The sequence below is a fragment of the Cataglyphis hispanica genome, chromosome 6, assembly GCF_021464435.1.
Source record: "Cataglyphis hispanica isolate Lineage 1 chromosome 6, ULB_Chis1_1.0, whole genome shotgun sequence".
NCBI classification, from domain to species: domain Eukaryota; kingdom Metazoa; phylum Arthropoda; class Insecta; order Hymenoptera; family Formicidae; genus Cataglyphis; species Cataglyphis hispanica.
The window spans coordinates 698,456-721,993 of record NC_065959.1 but is presented as its reverse complement, the minus strand read 5'-3'; the positions used below and the strand labels follow the sequence as shown (position 1 = coordinate 721,993).

The 23,538-nt window shown below is 34.6% G+C and overlaps 1 protein-coding gene across 2 annotated transcripts in view; it reads left to right on the top strand.

Annotated features, from left to right (window-relative positions):
• Positions 1-23,538, top strand: part of LOC126850530 (uncharacterized) — a 133,679-nt gene that overhangs the window by 85,120 nt on the left and 25,021 nt on the right. For both annotated transcript variants that reach the window (XM_050593652.1, XM_050593653.1), the window contains exon 2: positions 18,809-19,011. In XM_050593652.1, coding sequence (XP_050449609.1) covers positions 18,809-19,011 — 203 coding nt within the window. The remainder of the gene's footprint in view (positions 1-18,808; positions 19,012-23,538) is intronic.

Genomic DNA, 23,538 nt, shown 5'->3' with positions numbered 1-23,538 from the left:
GCTTAAAATATATGTTAAACGTTAAAAATATAAGTATTTTTTATAGAATATCAAAAATTGCAAAATGCTTTTATATAAAATGCTTTTATATAAAATGCTTTTATAATTATGTAAATGTAAAAACAAGTTAGATATCGCGCAAAAATTTTATAATGATTTATCAATTGACGTCATAATTTTTTTGTCAAAAAAATCTTAAGTATTGTCTCAATGTTCTTTTCATTCGCGTTTCATTGATCTTTATGTGGGCAGAAAGTAACCCAAGATCACGAAAGACGCGCGTTTTTCATGTCTCCTTCAATCAGAAACTCCGCTGACCGCACAGAAATTCAAGTTTTTTTCTGCCCTTTATGACACTCATAAACTCTCCGTTGACCAGGAGATCGAATGACTTGATGCAGCAGCCGATAGGGCGGTGCCCTGTCATAGCATCGTTGTGTGGCATTTATATCTCAAAATTCCATAGGCTTTGCAATATTTTCAGGAACTCGAAATTTGTTTCTGTAGCAAAAATAAATATAGCAACGGATAATAAAATACGTTTGTATTGTTACTTTAGAACACTCACACACACACACACACACACAAGCAATAGTTATAACATACTAACTTCATAAAAGAGAAAAATTTCTGATATTCTGATGAAAAAGAAAGACTTGTTTTTACGCGTACAAAGAAGAGAAAAATGCGTAAAGACATCTTTCAAATAAAAATTTATCTAACTATATGTTTGTATATTTGATATGTATTTTTAAATATATTATATATTTTTATATATTTATGAACATGTTGATATGAGCCAAATAATGTTAGCAAATTTTTAAAAATATAATTTTTTTTTTCTCCGAGCTTAAGGCTATTATTATGCATAGCTGCTCAAAAAGCCGCAGAATGCGACCTAATATTCTAAATTGTTTACATTTTTATGTAGATTATAAACATCCTTTGATAAGCTTATTTTAGCTTGACGTAATTTCATGTAATCTTATAAATGCTTTACATTATATATATATATATATATATATATATATATATATATATATATATATATACACAAGAATTATTGATGTGTTCTTTATACTAATAGTTATACATATCATGTGGTCGCTTGAGAATTCAAGCAAATGATTTCTGTTACATAATGTGAACATAAAGCGCATCGCATTATGTGCACGTTCAGTAACTCATTTGCGATTACGGGAAAGTTTACATTGCCGGTATGTTGCTGATTAGTGCGCAGATCCTTTGAACCATAAGTTCATTAACCTCGGTATCCAAAGTTCATTAACCTTCATAGCCATAAAATTAGAAAGTTCTCGCAATGCCTGTGAGCATTTATTATTATTATGTAATGAAGCATTATTTTAATTGGCATTTATTGATTACAAATAATAATAATTTTCAAAGTATTTTTATATATACGCGATAAATGTTATAACAATAACAGTTAATATAAAAGTATGTCAAGAAGAAAGAAACATCCTGAAACTTTTATTATTTTTGTCATTTATTAATTTTCTATAAAAATAAATAAAGGTAATTACTAACTTAATTTTAATTTTATTTTTTTAATTTTATAATTAATAATTTATTTAATTTATGAAATATAGAACAATGAATTATGTATAGTGAAAATTATATATGATAAATAATTATATAAAAAGAATTGTATTAAATTAAATTTTAAAAGTGTAAAGATAACAAAATATTTTACTACATATTTATAAAAACTTGAAATATAAAAACTATTCTCTTATTTTGTCTTTTCTTATTACTTTTTAAAATTGACATATAAATAAAATTTTTATTATAATTGCTATTACCTATAAAATATAGATAAAAAAAAATTTTTGTCATCTTTTCAATTATATATAATAGAGCAGCGGTTTATATTCTCTTATTAATTTAACGAGCTTATTAAATTTATTATATAAGATGCGAGTATTATTACTCTGTCATTTAGTAAAGTATAATTCTTAGCGTATAATTCTTAGTACGCGGAAATGGTTACGGTATTACAAGTGTAATATTGCGATGCATACTGTCTAATTAGGCAATCAAGAGAATCGACGCGACACGATCGAAATACGAAACCCACCATCCTGCGGCAACCACTATCCTATGGTCTACTACAATTTCCGCAGAACGGTGTAGGACAATCTTGAAACGAGAGCGCATCCTGACCTCCGGCAATTTATATCGCCCGAGCTTGTTATACACTTATCGCGAAAGTGATTAGATAGATGGCCAGACACTGATGCCGTATCATAGATATTTTCTGTACATAATAGTTTGCGTTTGCATTTTAAGATCTATCGTCGTTTAACAGATATTCAAGCAATTTATCAACATCAATCTTAGTTTAAAGCCATAGTAAGATCTCATATCTAATTCAAGATACTATTCGCAGATTAAAATGCACACTTTATTCAATGGAAAAATATATCCTTTGAAAAACATAAAAATATCATATATTCTTAACATAATTCAGGGAAATTTATTATCCCGAGTATTTTCTCGAATAACGAAATCTATTCTTTATTTTATTTTTTCACTTTTATTAATTTTCCAAGTGGCTTTGGGTTACTCCCACATGAATCTTTCCAAGTGAGTTTATTTTCAAATCGTGATAAAATACGATCGTCGCGACACAGAGGAGCGCTATCGGGATTCAGCCGTTTAAACACGTGTCGCATTGAAAAGCCGTGAGAGAAAAACATTCCGCCCTAAACCCGCGGAGTAATGAAAACGTGATCTTTGAACGATTCTTCCCTCCAGCGTGCCAAGTATCGGGGATCGCTTAAATCGAAAGTAATACGATCTCAGAGAACCAGCTTCGACTTTTACGTCTCGATTTCCATAAAACGGCGCCAGCGCGCCTCGCGGCGTCCCTCTGCTGGTATTGACAATCATTGCTTCTGATAATAAAATAACGCCGCCCTTTCGCTTCCCCCTTTATCCCATGCCGTCTGTTTCATACCCTGAACTATCTCGATTCTCGCGTGTGTCTGGCTGTCGCGCTGAAAACATGGCTTTTCCCCTTTACGGTAATTATAACGTTCAACTAGCGTAACAGTGGAGGTACGTCACTGACAGGCCAGACGACGCGGTGATTATCTCGCCGTTTATTCGGCCGGAAGCGCTCCTACGGCTTAATACGAACTGCTTTGTCGCTGACATTGCTATTATCCGTTTGTTCAACGACTGCTCAGACTTACGCCGTGTGCGGTACATTGGAATATCATTGATGATCAAAAATTCGCGACCGATGTGCGACTTGATTAAAAGCTTATAGATGTTAATACATGCATTTGCACACTTTTTATATGATAAGTACAAGTCACATCGTGAGAAGCCGAAGGGATGCAAGTCAATATTTATATTATGTTTACATGTTTTCTGACTTAAAATGTAATAATTTATTTTTAAAAAATGTTAAGGATAAAGGGCTAAATTCTTTTTCCTTTATTTGCAATCAATGCAAAACATTTCTCAATTATGTGTCAAAATATTCGTTAATATTATAGTCTGTTAAATACCGAAAGCGTACGAAATGTCATAGGCGATGTGTTTACGCAATCATCGGATATGTCACAAACAGGAGATATGACGCAATCATTGCCTCACCAGAGACGAAAATGATATTCCGTTTAAATTGACGTTTCTAGTTGCTGACGTTATCATTATTTGCTCACCTGTGCACAGTGTGTACGAATATGGTAAATAATCAATTAATTATATAATTAAAAAGTATTGTAAGATAGAGTTCGAGAGAAAATATTGTCGATTGTATTTATTTTTTTTTTTTCTTAAATGTAAAGAGTATATTTTTATATGCTATATTTTTTTATACGTATCATGTACATTGCGATACTTGTGTGGAATAATCAACGTTCTAGCAACATTCAACGGGAGAATTTAATTTTTGGGGAAGTACTCGTTCTTCACGATATATCCGATCGTAAATGCAGAAGAAATTCGGATGGGATTTAGAGAAAACTTGAAATAAACGCGGGACACTGTATGCATTATCGGGAGCGGAAGATAACAATCCGCGGCGTGCACGATATGTACCATATTTAAAATCAATATTTCATCGACTGCGGAAGCAATTCTGCGACGCAAGGATATATACGAGGGAAAGAAAGAAAGAAAAAGAGATAGAGAGAAAGAGAGAGAGAGAGAGAGAGAGAGAGAGAGAGAGAGAGAGAGAGAGAGAGTACAAATAAAGTATTATAGCGAGCTCCGTCGCCTCGAGTCAATCGATCGGCCATTTCCGCAAGGTAAATTTCTATCGCGGGAGAAACGGTACTGCCAATGTTTAAATCTTCTTGCGCGAACGTGCACGACGAATTTTCAGCCGCAGGAGATGGTGGGGGAGAGGGGGGAAAGAGGGGGGAGGGGAGGAAGGCGAAGAGAGAAAGAAAAAAAGAAAGATAAATAGGAAGAAATATTCTTGCAAGGTAAGAGATTTCAGGGGATAAAGGTGCAGAGGCTTCGGAAACGTTCGTTCATATAGCGAGCGATACGTCGTCGTTGCGCTCTCGCGCGGAAACGGTTTTCCTCTCCTTTCACTGGGGAAAATCAGTTAGGCACCCGGGCACATATATCGCAGGCACGTAATATATTCGCCAGCAATACATCACGTTAGCTCGATACGCTGTTATTTTTTTTTTTTTTTGGCTTCCGACCAAAGGAATTGACATATTATTATCCGTGCAAGGCTAATACCGTGCAACTTCGAAAAGCAAAAATTTCACGATAAACGAAAAAGCTGGACTCCCCCTTTTATTCCACTGATGAAATTCCCTCTTCGTATGTTTTGATATATTATCCGTGAAGAAACTTTTATTACGCGCAGTTGAGGCGCACGATATTTTCGAAATATAAGTTGATATTGAGGTATAAATATGTTGCAAGCCGAGTTTCAAAGTTTTGCGGATTTCCAAACAGTAGCGTGTTACGTGTGCTTTCATGGCTTTGCGAAATATGCAACAAGCAAATATCTTCGAAGCTGTTGCGGATATCGAAAAATTCTTTGGATTTTCACGTTTCATGCAAAAATGTACAAGATTGTGAGCTAGTGCGGTATACGTGCGCGTTTTCTGCAACGACCAATTGTTAAGCCGATTAAAACAATCTATACGCGAAAAAAATTGGATATTCGGTCTAGCCATGTTGTGAATAATTGAAGAATATTATTGTTTTTACATCAAAAAGGCAACGGTTATCTTAAATCTTTTAAAAACTCAAGACTGACACAAATTTAAAGTTTTAATCTGAACTTTTTGTTTTTATTAATTATATTAAAACTAACGTACACAAATTTTAGAAAGCAAAAAGCTATTTTTGTGCAACAATTATTTGAAAGCTTTTTTTAATCTCCAAATTTTTAAAATTTTATTATATAATAAGTTTTATCCGCTTACTGTTTGCAAAAGTTTCAGTTTTTTTTTCGATAAAAAAAAAAAAATGTGTTAAACGCCGATTATTATAAATTTCTCTTTTTAACATAATTAATAGTATATTATATAGCTCAATAAACGCAGTTTGTACAACCTTTCTTGTAATACTCGTAATATTGATTTATAAGTTATATCTTTTCTTGTAACAATTGCGATTTCATTGAATTTCTTTTTTAATTCAGAGCTAATACATATTCTTTGCGATTCAAAAGGTTAATATCAAACTCGGGTACTTTACCCTATATACCTTTCCAAAGACGCGCCTTGTCGAATTCCATTTCCTCTACTTTCGCATTCACTCTTCAGGCTTCCCTCCCGTTTGCCGAGTGGTGGCTTTAATGAACAATTTATAGTTCAACTTGCACCGCTTCCTCACTTTTTTCCACGAGACTCTTTCCAGTCTCTCCCTCTCTTTCTCTCTTTCTCTCAGTCTATCTATCTCTTATAATTATTCTACTCTCGACCACAAACTATATTCTACATCCTTTCATGAAGCCATTCGAGATATACGATATGGTACAATATTATATGTAATTCTTTCGCTTTCATCGTACACGTCTCTTCCGAATTATCACCATAGTAATATAGTTGTTATTAATACAGGCACAGATTAAGTTCTTTCATTGCAAAATTCAGATAATAATTATTAAAACATAAAATACCTCCTATTATTTCTTGCACATTTCGTGTCTCGAAATCACATACAGATTAATTTTCTCTGTAATTTTATGAATAACATTGCTATAAAATTTTATAAATGCTTTATATTTATATTATTTTTCCTCTTATTTTAACAATAATCATAATGTATATCAATCTCAATAATAATCTTTTATTAACAATTATTAACAGCTTGTATAACGCAGTTGAATTGATTCTCAATCGTTAGTCAAGTAAACTGGTTTATTTAGTCAATGTATCATCGTGAATACGTGTTCTATTTCAATACGTATGTTTGACACGACTATATTTACTTAGGCTTGATGATGTTCTGCTTTGAGGATTAAGATCTGGTCTAGCACGGATACTAATTTCATCATGACCATCACGAAAATATGGGATGTTGCAACTAGATTTGGAACGAAATTGTATTCGGAACTAAAACCAATACCGATGAAAAAGTTCACTTTGACATTTGTCGACGCGGCAGAAAATCGACGTGACCTCTCCTGTCCATCTTCGCTACGTGATCTCGTCACGGATCAATCTCGTTGGAAAAAAATTTCTCCAGGGAACTCTGCTATCAAACATTTTTCAGCAAAGATTGCACGCTTTTATTATTGACTTCTCGCAATTATTATAATAATGTACTAAAGATATTTTTTATTAAAAATAAATTATGGCGTGAATAGGTTTTAACTGTTAACTTTTCGATTCTCAAAAACGTTTTGTGTATGTTATGTTTTATCCGACAGAAAAAAATATAATATTTATTTTTTATAAATTAATCTTTACAGAAAGTTAAAAAACTAGCAACTATACTCTTCTGATTTACTTTAGTAAAATTTTAAAACTTAATTATAAAAATATATGATAGAAAAATCAAAAACTTGCAAAAAATTATGATACATCTCTCTCAACATTTTTGCCGAGGAAACACAAATTGATCAGAGAATTTATGCTGAAATTTACATATTAAATTTAAACGTTACGTTGGCAACGTTAAAATCCATCGACATTCAGTCGCTGAAATATCTGTTAATACAAACGAACATTCAATCCGAAGATGCAAACGCCAATTTTGCACAAGTGACTGCCGATGCATTTGCAGGGAGGATGCTATACATATAGCGCACAGTCTGTCGAGAACCAACTGCCAATACCAAGTATGCCGGGCGTTACATCTTTGCTGCTCAATTGCAGACGCGTGTGGATTGCGAAGAACGATAGAGTAGATAGCATAGGCTGTAACATCCACGAGCACTCCATGACTTTTTGCGCATCCTTCCTTTCCCGTCTGAGTGTTCACAGCGGGATATTTATTTCGCGAGAATTATTTGCCAGACTCGATATTAAATATATTTGTAATAATAATTTGGGCTTTAGTAATTAGGGCTCCTATGAAAAAAATTATACGAATAAATAAAATTTGTAGAGATTTTTTTTTTTAATTTCTTTAAATTTCTATGATAATTATCTCCTCCTGTCTATCATTGTTTTGGTATTAAACAAGCCTTCTTATACTTTGAATTTTCTTCCCTTTCGGAGACACTCGATGTGTACTCTTTTAGAAATTTTACGATTTTCTCTCACGAAAAATATATATTGCTGGCGAGACTCTGGCGAGACTCTGGCGAGTTTCCTCTTAACTTGATTAAACGACGTTTATTTCCGTTAAGGCCGAATGATATCGCGAAAAGAGCAAGGAAAGGAAAAAGAGGGCGACGGACACGGGCGTCTGCTACTGAAACGAAAGCAGAGTGAGGCTTTGGAGCTTGGTGGCATTAGACGAGCGGATGGAAAATGCTCGATAACCACGATGAAACTTTACAGGAGGAGCCGAGAAAGAGACACTCTCAGACAGTACTTGGCACGAACGGGCAAGTTTTGTCGGAGAGATCTCGGGATTCTCTCTCTCTCCCGAGATAGAGACCGTCAGCGGTATGGTTCTGTTGATTTTGCGGGATGACGTTACTCGTGTACCGCCGAGAACATCGTTAATCTTATTTCGTTAGAAAGACCGTCCGATGAAATTGTCGGGCCCACTTTGATTTATTGAATGAACGCCCGTTCTGCGCCGAATTGACGACGATGGGGTAAAAGAGAAGGGGGTGGCCAAAGGGGGCGAATTTATCGGATACACAATCCGGCGCGCGGCGTGCGGTGTAGCAATCTTTCTCGGTTGTTCCTATACAGCGATCCGGGAAAATCGGATATTTATGCTAACGCGAACACGTCCGTAGGATTCGCCTAAGTTGGTATACGCGTGGCAGTCGGATATCTATGGACTGCTGTTAATAAAGCTCCGTAGTATACGGGCAGGCTACGGGTGTGCGTGCGAAACTTTGGGGAGATAAATAAATGTATAGCTGGTGCACTAAGCTAACCCCCTTTCGCCTCCCCCTTCTTGCCGCTTGCCGAGTATCTCGGCATTAAATCCCGAAACGCTTTTAAATTCAGTACCAGTCGTGTTGAAAGTCACGCAATAATTGACCCCGTATTTTTAGATCCCGCAACAAATTGATTCTCAAATAATGCGTTTATAAATGTTTTGGTTGAAATAAAAAAAAAAAAAAGTTTAATTTCGTTTCTCGTACTATTTCAACAATGACGCAGATGGAGAAACGAAAATTGCGGCAAATTGTAGAAGCATTGTACGCTTCAAAGATCGAATCTCTGTTCGCAGTTCCAATAACATATTAGTGTTTAGATCAGAGAAGTGTTTGGGCAAAGCACATTTTCTGTGATATATCAAATCAGCACATAAATCTGATACTTCCGCGAAGAGAGATACATCGTAAGATTGAAAAGATGGTACTACTGAGAAAAATAATGCCGTTGTCAATCTATTTTATATCGATTGGGGAGAAGTGTACGCCGGTAGATATAAAGTTCAGGATAGATACGTTGCCCCGCGCGGTGACTTCGTTCCGCCTCTATTCTTACTTTGTGGAATAGCTTCTGCATTACAATAGGGCAAGTCACATAAAATCCTGCAGCGCGACTGATTTTGAAAAATGTACATCACAGCAACAGAAAGAAATTGAAAGAGATTGTATTTCCGTTTTATCATATAAGAAAAGGCGGACAATTGAATTTTTCATTCGTCCACAGATGGCAATGTGGCTCCCCTTTTTTGAAAGAAAATCCACCACTCTCCGGATGGCTTCCATCCTTTATTACTTAACATCTTTTATTTCTCTCTGCAAAAAGTATCCTTATGAATCTACTTTAAGTACCTGTTATCGAGATTGAGAAAATCGGGAGAATAAGCTATTGTCTTAGAAATATTCATATAATGTTACAGAAACAAATATATTAATATGTATATTAAAATAATTAAATATTTTATTAAAATAATGTGTTTATATGATCGTAATCTTTTCTTTTTATTTGTTTTCTGTCAATCAAAATAAAATCAATACTTATTTAATTAAGTCGTTAAAATTCGGCTGTTTATTAATATATAATAATAAATATTATATAGCAAACTTTGAGAAAATATTAAGATAATGACATATATGTAGAAAATTATCAGAAAGATGTGTTGCAAAATTCTTGTACAAGAATTACATCTAAGATAGTCTAGGAAAAAAAAAGAAGCAAAGCGAGAAGAGACCGGTAAGTGATCGCAACAATATATTTATCGCCGCAGCCGGTATGTACGCACATTTGCCTCGGACAGAAATCTTTTTGAACACAACCATTGCACTTGCTGCGCACTATCGGACTGGCATTTTAAGCCACGTCGCGAAGAATAATAGCATCGTTAGAAACTCACGGAAGAAAGTGGAAAAAGAGATGCATTTTCAGAAAAATCGTGAAAGCCATAATTATTTCTGTCCCATAAAAAGCACAACGATGGTTAAAGTAATATGTACAGTCAAAAATCGGTTCAAAAATTTAGATATGATACTCGATACATGTTCATTAAATATTATGCGTTTATTAAAATAGGAAACTCATACTACAGATCTGTATTTAGTTTAAACACATTCGGCTGAAATCTGAACGCTTTAAGTATTTTAAAACGCAATTAATAAATCAAAGAGTTATCATAGAATAAATAAATATTCTGTATTTAGAATAAATAAATTTTGTAGAATAAAGTAGAATAATTTATATCGCATAAAATTGCATTAATATAAAAAGATTTCTTATGATGCGGTGGAAAATGACAAGCTTATCGACATTTATTGCAATGAGAAAAGAAAGCTCCTCCTGGAAATAGTCGGCGACAGAGCGCGAACTTTATTGGAAGAATGTTATTTTCATGAGCCCGAAACTTTTCCGCATTCGATTCAGTGGAAGTAGAATTTTAAATCATACCATTCTGGTGATAATTTGCGTGAGCTTCTTATTAAAGTATGCATCAAGAATTTAAGAAATTCGATCAGTATAAGAATTGAATGAATTTTACATGAGACTTTCGGTAGCGGTAACTTGCATGAAAGGCAGTTTGTGCGGAAGTTGCGCAGTACCTTACACAGGCTCTGATCTCGCCCTATAAGTGTTTAATAGAAGCATTTAATTAATTTCCTAGCCTCCTACCGTGTCGCACAGCCGAAGAAACTTTTTCGTGACAAAGATAAAGGATACTTTCGAGTGATTTTCCGCTCGATAAGAAATTGATTTTACATCATTCGCAGCCCATCGCGCAGTAAACGTAATCACGACGCTAATGACAGAGACGAATAAGCAAAGTAATGTTCAAACGTTCTAATCTCAAAAACATACAATACAATAAAGAGAATCGTTTTGCAGAAAGCGTATTTTTCAAAGTTTTACAAAAATTTCATTTTGAAAGAAGTCTATAAAAAAAAAGTGCAATTAAAATTATTTTTATAATTATTAAAGTTAAATTTTATACTTTGTTTCCTTAATATTTTTTTTTTTTATTTTCTACATTATATAAAATATTGTTTTACATAAAAATAATAGAGAAATATGAAATTATTCGAAAGATGTTTATGTGCATTAAAATAAAATTATGCTTTAAATTTTTCGTATGCTAACATTTATTAAGACTACGATAAAGTTGCCTGAGATCAACACAATAGTGCCCACATGTCGTAGGACAAAACGTTAAAACGGAACGGCTCCCACGCAGTAATCCCCGCGCATCTGCGATAGTCCGTGCTAAATTCCACCCTCTAGGTTTAAGGCTTACCCCCGTACTACAAATTTCCGCGCGAGTGCCGATTGGAAGCGCCCTTAAGGCGCATTACAAGCGATACTACCGACTCCACGATCGTTTTCGATCCAGCCTGTGATTATACCCGTGCTACTTTATAGCGTCTGCGCTGTCGGTCCAACTGAACAAAATTGCAACCGCGAAAACAACGGTTGTGTTATTGGTGTGCTACGGTTAAATACGTACCGTCGATACGTTGCAAACGCGCGATATGTAATTTACACGATCCTGTTACAGTCACCTTTCGCTACCGTTGCAGAAACACCGGTTTGTTTTAACAAAATGAAAAACATTTCTCTTACTATATATTGGATAAGTAACGTGCAACTCTAGCACCGAAATAAATAAAAAACGATTGAATAAAAATGCTCATTTTTTTAAATTAAATATTTACGTCCAAATTTAAATACATTAAAAATAACAATTTAGAAAAAATATATTGAAACCTATAATTTGTACTTTGACTAAAATTAGAGATTAGATACAATTTTATCATCTATTAAATTGAAACATGACAAAATTGGCTAACGTTTATTAATATAAAAATTTATTTTTGTCTATTCTAAAACGATTGTGTAATAATTTTGATTTAATTAATATTTAATAATGTAATGAATTTTATTTAAATATCTAAATTTACTTTGTATTATCTAAATTTATTCTAGCATTAAAAATTAAATCAAATAAAATTATATCTCTCTCTCTGTTAATATATAAATTGAAATATAATTAAAACTTTCAAAATTATGTACATATATTTCGTGCAGATAGATTTTAATATTAAATTCTATTAAAATCAATGAGAGATATACGCAATGGAATGCTTCTTATTAATGAATAATTCGCGTAATCCGGTGTTCATTACTGAAAAGAGTAGTTTTATGCCATTAACAGTCCTGTGGTATATCAATGTAAAATATGGTTCCCAAATTTCCCATGCGACACGCGAGTTTCTCATTACCAATAACGAAATTCGCGTGCCCGGTTCCACTGGTAATCTGATGTCGGTGCTTACATATTAATGACATTTTCCCGAATTGAAACGGGAGAGCCGGTGTATGGAATACCTATGCTCATTCTCGCATCTCTAAATTCCACGTAACGCGCTTTCGCTGCGGCCGAATTTGTTTAGTGAAAATGATAATGGAAGCCGCACGCGAGCGTAGCTTTTCGTGCGCGATGAAATTTCGCACGTTTCAATGCTAGCACAAAAATATTTATTTTCTGTGAAAACATTGTCAACAATCCGAGGAAAATTGGGATATGTATTGAAAACTTTACGTGAATAATGTGACAAACAAGAATGCAAGAAAAGATCTTTTAAAATATTTTTATATCAAAAATTAAAAAAAAAAAAAAAATTATAATCACTGTACTCAAAATCACGCGATGATATTAAATTCAAAATTAATACATAATAATCCATACATGTGTTTTTTATATTGTCAATTGACTAACAAAACACACCCACGGTTGTATCACGGAATTACATAGTTTTAATCATCGCGAAATCAATAACGAGCTACTCATCATTTATCCATATTCATTAACTCGTATCGTCACTAGCTACCAATCAACCACGATAATTATCCCGCGTAATTAGGGCGCGCGATACTTAAACGCTACACCATAGATTGCGCCATATACATTCATGATGCATTAATAAATGGATTTTGTTTATTGCAAACGCAGTTTGAAATTTTGACAAAACATTTTGTAAAAGCTCATAAACCCAGAATAAATCTGGATGTAAATATTTACTAATGAAATAATTTCTTCAACCGTAAAATATATAGTTGTTAATGCATTATTATTACGATATTATTAACTACATTATTTCCATCTATGATATGGAAAAGCTTTTCTGATGCCATATAAGTGATGCAGATCGATTTCCTCTCTATTTCTTTCTTATCCTCTAGTATCGTTGTGATATATTTCCCTATCAAAGATCTATCTTGATGCGGAAACTCGAAATAAAAAGAGCAGATAAAAAAAAGCAACATACTTGACGGCCAAGTCATCCCTTTTATCAATCCCCGTATATCATGTCCGTTTGTGGAGAAATGATGAATGCTCTCGCGCGGTAACGCGAGATCGCGCGCGCGATCTATACACGCATTCGATACACGTACATTCAATTGCTTTTTTCATAAACCCGTACAAAAAAATATTCGTCCTACCATTCGCGTTCATTGAACCGCGCCCAATACGAATTTGCTCGTCCACATTTGTTCCTATATCTATTTACCGAAGCCCGAATCGTCCAGTCGTACATAACATTCGCCATTTACGGTCGACACTGAGCTTAAATGAATGCGACCTGTCGCTAAATACGATATAATAGCTCGCGCAAAAGTGCTTACGTTGTCATTCTTGCTGTAAATAAAAAGCGTTAACGTATTGCGAGAAATACTTGGCGTCACGTGTTCGATGCGTTAATTGCGACAGCGATACCTCGTCAAAAATAATTTTAATTTCGATACGTAACTTTACTACTGACTCGTACTGTTCTCTCGACGCAAAACGAGAATTTTGGTCCTACATATGTATGTATACATGTATATATTCGTTATATATGTATATGTATATGCGTACATATAATTGTTCGATGATATTAAATTCAGTAACATATTAAATTGTTCGCTGAAGTTGCGCCTAACGATCTGAATCGTGACTCGGCAAAAACGGCTAATTGAAGCTTTGTTCGCGCTAACGATGCATTTATTGCGCTCGCCGGCAATATAATATATGTATGAAAAATAAATCGCGTGTGTGAAGAATCTCGCAACGTTTTACAAAACGACGGACTATATGTATAAACACACGCGATCGATAAGTGTGACAAAATCCCGGTTACCGCGACGTCAGCGAACGAGAATGTCGGCGGCCGCTGCCGATCCACTCTCTGCCCGGATATTTTACTATCGATTCCCTACGCGAACATCCCGGCATGCGCAACACATCTCGTAGCTTTGTTTATGTGTAATGTTATATCGGCGATCGCGGCTGTTCGCGCGCCGGTTTCATTCGTATTTTATGTCCGGATTGTATTCCGCCCCGCGCGCGGAGGCGCGAAAGCTCTTACCCGCAATCCGAATAATAGCCAATAAAGCCCGTTATTTTGCAATCAACACGAACACTGGGAGAAAAATATTTGTTTTCTTCTATGTCGGCTTCGTTAGGTGAAACGAGCGCGGGTTTTGCAACATTTATTGAGAATATAGTAATTAAGCCGAGACTCTATCGCGTTCCGATAGTAGAGTCGGGCTATCGTAAGCAATGGCATAGATCGTAATATGGGAATAATATAAAGCGGATTTTCCTTCATAAATGCGGTTATCCGCACAAGTTCTTTAACGTAGTACTATAATAAATTGGATTACACCTTATCAGATTTTTCTTGGTTGGCCATTAATTATTCCATGCCATTTTAATCCAATTTTTTTATTCTCTCAACTGCATAGGATACAAATTTAGTATAATGATTGATAAATTGTTGTATTTATTTAAATTTTAATTACTCGATCAATTATAATATGTACTTATTTTTGTTTGCTGAAAATTGCATTAATTATTTATACATTAAATGAAACTTGAATTTTGCATCTGCATTATGCAACGATTAATCGATTTTATGGAAACGCGGAGCGATTCTGTTGCGATGTTCTGCATTTGATATCTTTTGCAATTGTGATTTATTCATATTTAATTCATATATATATATATATATATATATATATATATATATATATATATATATATAGCTGAAACAAAAAAACTCAATTAAGATAACTTTTAATAATTACATTTAATATGTATTTTGGAATAATAATTCAGATTTAAAATATAAATATAAAAAATATAACAGATTTTGTTGAAAAAAAATATTGTAATGCGTCAGTTAATATCAATTTTTTTCTAAAAGAATTTTGCTTTGTAAAAAATGGTATTTATTATTTCAGAAAAAGTAACACATTGATATTTATTGTAGATAAAAAGTGTGTATGTTAAATATTTGAATATGTTTAAACAATCAAATATAATTTGTAACGCAAAATAAATTTTGTTAAATAAGATTTTAAAAAAAGTAAAACAAATGTGATAAAAAATATATTAGCAAACTATATATTTTACTTCATCTAATCATTTATAATACAAAAAAAGACCTCTCGAAAAGATGATTTTCACAATTGCAAAAAAAATGACAGTTTTTTTTTGCTATCAAGTAAAACGGAAATTTTTTGACGAATTACTATCAGCTAAAATCTACAAAGAGGGAGAGAGAAAGAAAGGAAAGAAAGTTTCAATTTTACGAAATGATCGATCTGTAAATCAATCTATTTATCTTGCTGTATTTAGGCGTGACGTCACTTCTTCATGTATTTATACGCGCGTGTCTTTACGGACATATACGGACAATAAATTACTATTACGGTATCGAGAGCATTCTGCGTAACGAGATGTTGCAACATTTGCATGTTATCTGCCGACTCTTTTGCGAAATTACACTCTCCGTTGCGCTCTCAAAAAGCGCAAGATCGAGCTCACAATGGCGTTATCTGCCCTCAGCTTTACGCCAGATGTGGCCGTGTGTGTCTCGGAATTATTTATCGCGCTTAATCACCGATCTTTCTCCGCGACCCTTGGATAGCAGTTAACCCACCATTCTCCGGCTTAATGGCGAAAACAAACAGGCACTCGACCCGCCGAATATCTTCTCGGGCGAACTAAATGTCTCACGGGCATCGTGCGCCGTACGCGAAATGTCTAATCGTGACGTTCCGCTGTTTGCACGTTATGTCCGGCTATTTCTGCGAAGATGCATTTCCATTTGCCTCTCCGCTGTAATTCCGCATGGGAGTAAAAGCGTCGGGTTAGTTGCTTAACGAAATGTTATGCGAAACAGGTCCAAGATACTATTAAATGTGACTGGTAAGAGAAAGAGAGGGAAATTTCGAGAAAATGTATGAAAAAATTGATAAATTCGATCAAGAGAATAACTTGCGCGAGACCCTTCGTAGCGAATCTATCGATCTGACAGCGTCGATAACGCATCTCTACTATACATAGTTTAATTCGCCGCAATGTATATAGCAATGTACTGCGGGATCGTCTCTACTCTCTAGCAACATTATAAATCCATTTAAGTTTGTAGGTGCTACGCAGGGGAAAACATTATGTGTTTCTTCGCGTCTTGCGAAAGCGCACATTCTATGCGACACATGTTTCATGCATTTTTATCCCATTTCAAGGAGCGTAGCGTTACGTGCGCGATGCATCTACATTATGTAAACGTTGTTTCTCATGCTAGATTATTTATTATACTAATTACGGAATTGCGATCCTCCCTACTTTCACAGCTAGCTTGATGGCGCGAATAGTTTACTTCGCGCCAAATAAGTTGTACCGTAAACGGAGACAGCCTCATCTTTACGCGAGAAGCTCAATGAAGTTTATCGGAAGCATTTAATTCAACACATACACACATTAAATTAATTTAACTCGCGTGGGGCAGCACTTTCTTCTTTACGTGATCGGTTTCTCGGGTAGAAGGCAAAGAGAAGAGTAAGCAGGGAGATAATAGTTGTCTCTTCTTCTCTCTCTCTCTCTTTGCCTTGCATGGAAATAGGGACTGGCTTTTCGCTTTGATCGCTCTCCTGAAATAGGATTCGAAGCGACTGGAAATCGACGAAAAGACGGCAACGAAACTTCCAATGACCGCAAACTTTTCGAGTGGAAAAGACTATATATCGTATTTTAACTGAATTTGGAAATATTCGCGGCTGCGCGAATAAAGCATTTTCCAATCTGACGAGGAACATTTATGAATTTGTATTCTCTTTGTTTCATTCAAATAGATAAGCGAGAAATATGAATGTTAAAATCGCGCTGATGTTCTCTATCATCGCTTTTATCAGCTGCAGACGCATAATCCTTATCAGCATTCATTGTCTAAGAATACATAATTTTTGCGACGTAGCGCGACGAAAATGAAAACAATGCTGCGTGCTGTTTGACTCTCATCTATTAGCAATGTTAATACAATCAAATAATTAGCGTTTACATTGAAAATCCTGCACATTATATGCTGCGGCATTGTTCTCGGTTAAACGCTTTATAATAAACACTGACAGAGATATAATCAATTATGCTATAATTGTAATAATAATTATGTACAATGATGGATTTGTCACCGTGCATAAGGAGATGGTTGCATTCATGCTAATGAAATTCTCAGTTAATTTATATGAAATCTAACAATTAATATTTGTAATATATATTATTTGTCATTATCATTATTGTCATTATAGAGATGATAGTCTCGTTTTCATTAAAATCTATAACGCAGATAATAACAAAACTGAATTTTTTTAAGACAATCGCTTTGATTATTTTTTGACTCAACTCGCAATTGTTGATGCTTAGTCAACTTATTTTTTATGTGAATTGATGACGCTTGAAATTTGTTATACCGGAACGGAAACTGCTTAAAAAGCAAAATATCTTCCCTCGAGAGGCCGAAACGAATGGAGATACTATTCGTATAGACTTAATCTGGGGAAAAAAATCTGTCTCCAAGAAAATATATCCCTCGTTCTTTCGATATCTTATTGAATAGAGAGAACATAACAGAATAGAGATATCTTGCTCGGCAAACAAAAAATAGTTTTTGAAGATATTGTTTATATCAAATTGTATATTTTTGTTTCATGTATTTATATATATACGTGAATCTAAGAGATATGATTAATAATAAAGATATGATTAAATTATTATTGTAGTGTTAATAATAAACTTTTAATAAGATTGCGATAGTCTTTTTCTATAATTATTTGCTAACTCTTTTATAATTATAATAGAATAAAGCAATAAGCTGTACAAATAATATATGTACATGCCAATAAATTGTAAATTGAAAAATAAGTTTTCTAGATTCTTAAAGTTTCGAAAAGTAACAGTCGTATATAAATCTCATTTTAATTAAGTTATTTAAATTGCGTTGCTTTTTTTTAGATATGTCGAAAGTTTAATGAATGTTTTAAACTTTCGACGTGACACTTTCCATCATTTATGAAAAGCCGATCAATTGCAAAACAAGTTTGCACAATCAGTGATCGATAAAGCATTAAATCACGTCACAAAGTTTTAATTCGCGGATTGAAAAATTTACCTAAATTATTTATGGCCGTCCCACTTTCCGACCGACGCAGTGCTTAATCCATCGAATCATATTCGAAGATATCGTCCACCAATGAAATGCATCGCGACTATTCACAATATATATAAAGTTTTACGAGAATAATACACGAGCAAATTAGTCTGTCTGCATTTTTCTCGCAAATTAATCGTAATTGTCGTATATCATGAATCATGTTAAATAATATTTTTCACACTCAAGCAAAACGCATTATGTATATATAGAGATGCAGATTACGTTCGATTAAACACCCCTCGCAATAATATATTTTTTTTTTATTGTTTGCAGGTGCAACAGGTTTAAAAGATCTGACGATAAACGTGCCGGCTATGGTGAGATCAGGCGATACCGTAACATTGTCATGTCATTACGACTTGGAGGGCTCATCCTTGTACACCATACAATGGTTCTTCGATAATATTGAATTTTATAGCTACATACCCGAGCGCAATCCACCGCTTAAAATTTTCGACGTCGGCATACAAGTCAACGTGAGTAATCCATATCAATAATTAAGAGTTAAAATATTAAAAAAAAAAAAATAAGAAAGTTATTAATTTTATGATATATAAAAATTCTTATACGTACATATTTATATTTATATCTACCTATAATATAAAATGCTTAAAAAATGCTCTCTTTATATATTTAAAATAATAACAGAGAGAGAGTGTTACCGCGTGTTATCTTGATTATATGTCACTTTTCAATTAATTCCTATAAAAATCTTATTTTTTTAATAACACTTTCATAAAGATCTATTACTAGCCTTGGTTATTATAATGTACTCTGTTCGTTATAAAAATGGTGTTCATCTTTACTTAAACTTATGAAAAAATTTCTAATAACACATTCTATAATAAATAAGATTGAAGTTTTAATTCATATTTATTTAATATTGTAATCATCTTCCCAAAATTTTACCAAATTTTCTTATATTAAAATTTCATTATCGGTATCCGAATTTCAAGTAAAACAATCTACACGATTTGGACATAAAAAAACAAACTTTAAATTTGATCGATAATATCTTGAAGCTCTGTTTTAAATCACAACATTGTTTTAAATCCAACGTTCTTGCTGTGTACGATATGTATTATAAATTGTATTTCCCGAGAGTGATGCGCGCAAGTATCGATGCACCGTTAAGATCCATTTATCAAACGAGCGCTCTCTTTCGAAGAGTCGTCGAGATAAGAACTAAAACCCCCGACTCGCGATTTTTGCGCTCGCGAATAAACGACGGGCTATCGTTTTTGCGACTCGCGCGCGCTTGATCCGACCGTAATCTATTTTTCCGCGGAAAACACAGCCTCCGCGCAAGTAGATTCGATAAGAGAGAAGATCTGGACCGCGCTCTTTTGTCCGGCGAAACTTCTTGTCGCTTCCTAGGACACGTCGTCGCCCTTCACATCCCTCGCCGCATCTTTTCTAATCTCCCATGCATCGGGACGCCCCCATTTTTCCGCTGGCATTTTCCGCGCTACGACGGAGGGAGAGGCAAAAGTTTCTCCCGTGGATGCAGGGTAAAGTAGGGTGGAGCGTAAGGAATCGATAGGCTGATTTATGGCGTGTACCACGACCGCGACACGGCTTGAACCTAGGTCAAGCGAGTTCTGTGTTTTACTGACGTCGATTCAACGTCGCCGCAATCGCGATTTCTCTCTTTTTTTTTTTTTCTCGCATTTGTCGAGAGGTGCGGCTCTTCTTAAATTTCCTGATACTCGAGAAAATAGAATTCCGTTTTCCGCAAGGGAGCTCTCGGCGCGAAAGCAATATCCTGTAGGTTTGTATAACGCTCTTCGTACCTACCATGTGTTTGCGCTTATTGAATATATATGCAAAGTGCGAAAAGAATTTCTCGCGATACCGGCAATAATGCATTTGACAATTAATCGCATTTAGTTCGTTGTTTTAATAATTGCGGCTTAATTAAAAGCGGCGCAAAATTCTCTCTATAATAAAAAATCCTAAGATTAAAAAATCCTTCTCAAATAAATTTCCAAATTCCCAATTCATAGATTTATCGAAGGTAATAGTCGATAATTCTATAATTTTGTTATTATTAACATTTATTAACTTTAAATAATATATATTTTTTATGCAAAATTAACAACATTTAGAAAGTTTTGAAAAATTAATATTTAAAAAATAAGTGTTAATTTCTGTGGCAAAAGAATTAATGCTTTTTATTTTAAAAAAGCACTGAATAATCAATATACAGATATTACAAGAACAATTTTTAATTAATTAATTGCTAGTACCCAATTTCTTCTCACAAATTTCACAATGGGCGATATAATCCAAGCAATAAATATTTTAGGCGAAATAGCGTAAGAAAGACATATACATAACTTTGGTAGAGCGTGTACATTTAATAGCGTCCAGCGCTGGCTTCCTTTTTGCTTCCTATCCCATTGCCTTTTGTCCGACAACTCAAAGGAAGCATGCCGAAGTCCGGCAGGAAAATAGTCTCGTGGGACGTACTTTACTGATAATTACCGCAAAGAGGCGGTCGTGAAACGCGCGAAAGCGTAAACTTTATCGAATAGAACTTTAGAGAGAAGGAAACGCAAAAGCATAATTTGAGGAAGGAGAACGATTGAAAGAATGACGCGAATTATGCAGAGTGAGAAAAAGAGGCATCGGCGTAAGAAAAGACAATTGAATAAAATCTCATAGAAAACGAGAAACTTAATGAATGAGAGCGTAAATGAGGACACGAGAAACGAAAACAAAAGGGTGGAGGGAAAAGTAATCAGAAAGCGACGCGCGAAAACACAACGGCGAGAACGCGAGGTGACACTTGCTTGAAAAGTGTCAGGAGACCCTGCATAGTTTAAGATATTTCTAGATACGGAACGAACAGAGATGAGATGAAAGGAGAAAACGATATGGAAAGCGGAAACTATCGAAAGAAGCTATTGCAAAGTAACATCGTCGCGACGTTACGGAGCTTTATCCGACGCAAGGAGGTCTTCTCAATTTCTTCCCTCGAATCGTGACAATAAGGATTCCATTTTTCCAACTGCCTGAAATTCTGCATGGATTCTGGAAATTTTGATATTTTACGGGATTCTCGGTGTGCGCGCTTTTATTGTAATTGTAAAAATGACACGCGTTGGAGACTAAGATTTTTATATTAATCTTTTTCGATACTCATTTTTTAGAAAAATTATTTTATTATTTTTCAAAATATTTAAATAGAAAACAATTTTAAAAGCGTAAACCGTACGATAATAGTATCTTATATCAGTAATATTCTGTGATGCATAGTTTCTCCAAAACACAATTTAATAAACGAATATTAATTCGAAAATGACTCCTCCGTGAATTATATGACCTTTTTTGCGAGACGAACAGTTCTCGCTCGAGTATAGCAAGGCGCTTAAGATTTAAGCTCGACTCGAGCTGGGATAGATAGGAAGCTGGGAATTTTCATGAACGTATAAAGCATCTCAAGTCGGTAGGTAACTATGCGCGGCCGCGTGTAATCTTTATAACGATGAAGAATTTACAACATTTGTGCGCGCTACGACAAGTGACAGGTAAATTCAAAGACGTTTTCTCAATCAACTCATGTATGTCTTCGAAATTATCACGATAAAACCCGATGCGTTTCTAAACGGTTGTCACTTTTATAGCCGCGCCGATAATATTCTCCCTTTAACGCCATTAACAAAATATCCCTCCTGCCGATCATTACCGCGTTATCGCCGAGCTAAACTCGAGGGAGAAATACCTTTGCGCGTGAAACATTTCGTAGTACGTGAAAGTGGATCGTTGCGCGTTCGTGGGCGTCCGAAGATTTAGGGTAATAATTTTTCACTATTCGATTAAGTTTTCTATCGTCTATCCCGATTGGCTCGTATATCTCCACAACCCGAGTACTTTCAGTCGATATAAGAATAGGCGATATTTGTTCCACGTGAGTCATGGTCCGTAATACCGTGTAACGCTACTGAGCTATTGTTACTGAGATGTAATCGATGAATCGGCAGCAAATAGCTTGCTTGTATTCTTCGTCACGTTTTAACTAATACAAAGAAAACTTGGAATATTTATGTTTTTAAGGAAGAGAGCATTTTATCAAATTTAAATATATAAAACTAGTTTAAATATGTAAAAATAAGCTTAAGTATAAATGTAATATATCTTTATATAAAAATAAATATTTTTAGAAAGCATTTTTCGATTTCATTGCAATAGAGATTTTCACTGTATGATTGAATTAAGTGATACAAATTATATGTATTAATAATATGCAAAAAAGTTTAATTCATTGTCGATTGTTTAAAACAAATGCTTCAACAGCATTGAAAAATTTTGCAACACTTTATCTCTCTTATTGTATGCGGAAGTAAAGTCTTGACGCAGCAAGCATTAGTGCAATTTCTATATTATTTCCATTCATACTTAAATCTGTAGACTTGAGCGTGTGTGTGTGTGTGTGTGTGTGTGTGTATTTGCTCATGCAGCCTCATCTAATCGGGAATATAGAACGCGCTCAGAAAAATAGGGTGCATGTTCACACTTTTCATAAAGGAGGTAACGCGTGGCTCTCTCTCAGTTTCCGCCCTGGCGGATCCGAATAGTCGGGGCTGCAATCCTTTTCAATGATATTTTTCATCGACCGTCTCGTCCACGCCGATGCCAGAAGCGGAAGAAACGATGAAAAAGACTTGTCCCCTCATCCGATATAGTTTGTAAAGGAGGCGGAGACGCTCGCCGCGATGAATATAAATGCCTGCGAAGAGCAAAAGAACGAAGCCGCAAAAAGGAGCGAGAGCGGACGCAGGCGGATCGCGCGATTCAGATTTAAAAGATTCGGATTCGGTAGAATCGATCAGTGGTACAAAATGCCGAGCAATATTAGAACAGTGCTTAATATCAGAAGGATTCGACATTAAATAAGAAGGGGAGAGGCAGATTAATTTAATACGAATTTAATATTTTGTAGATATTTATACGACACGCGTGAATAAAACTATTTATTATACAAGATTATATAAAATATA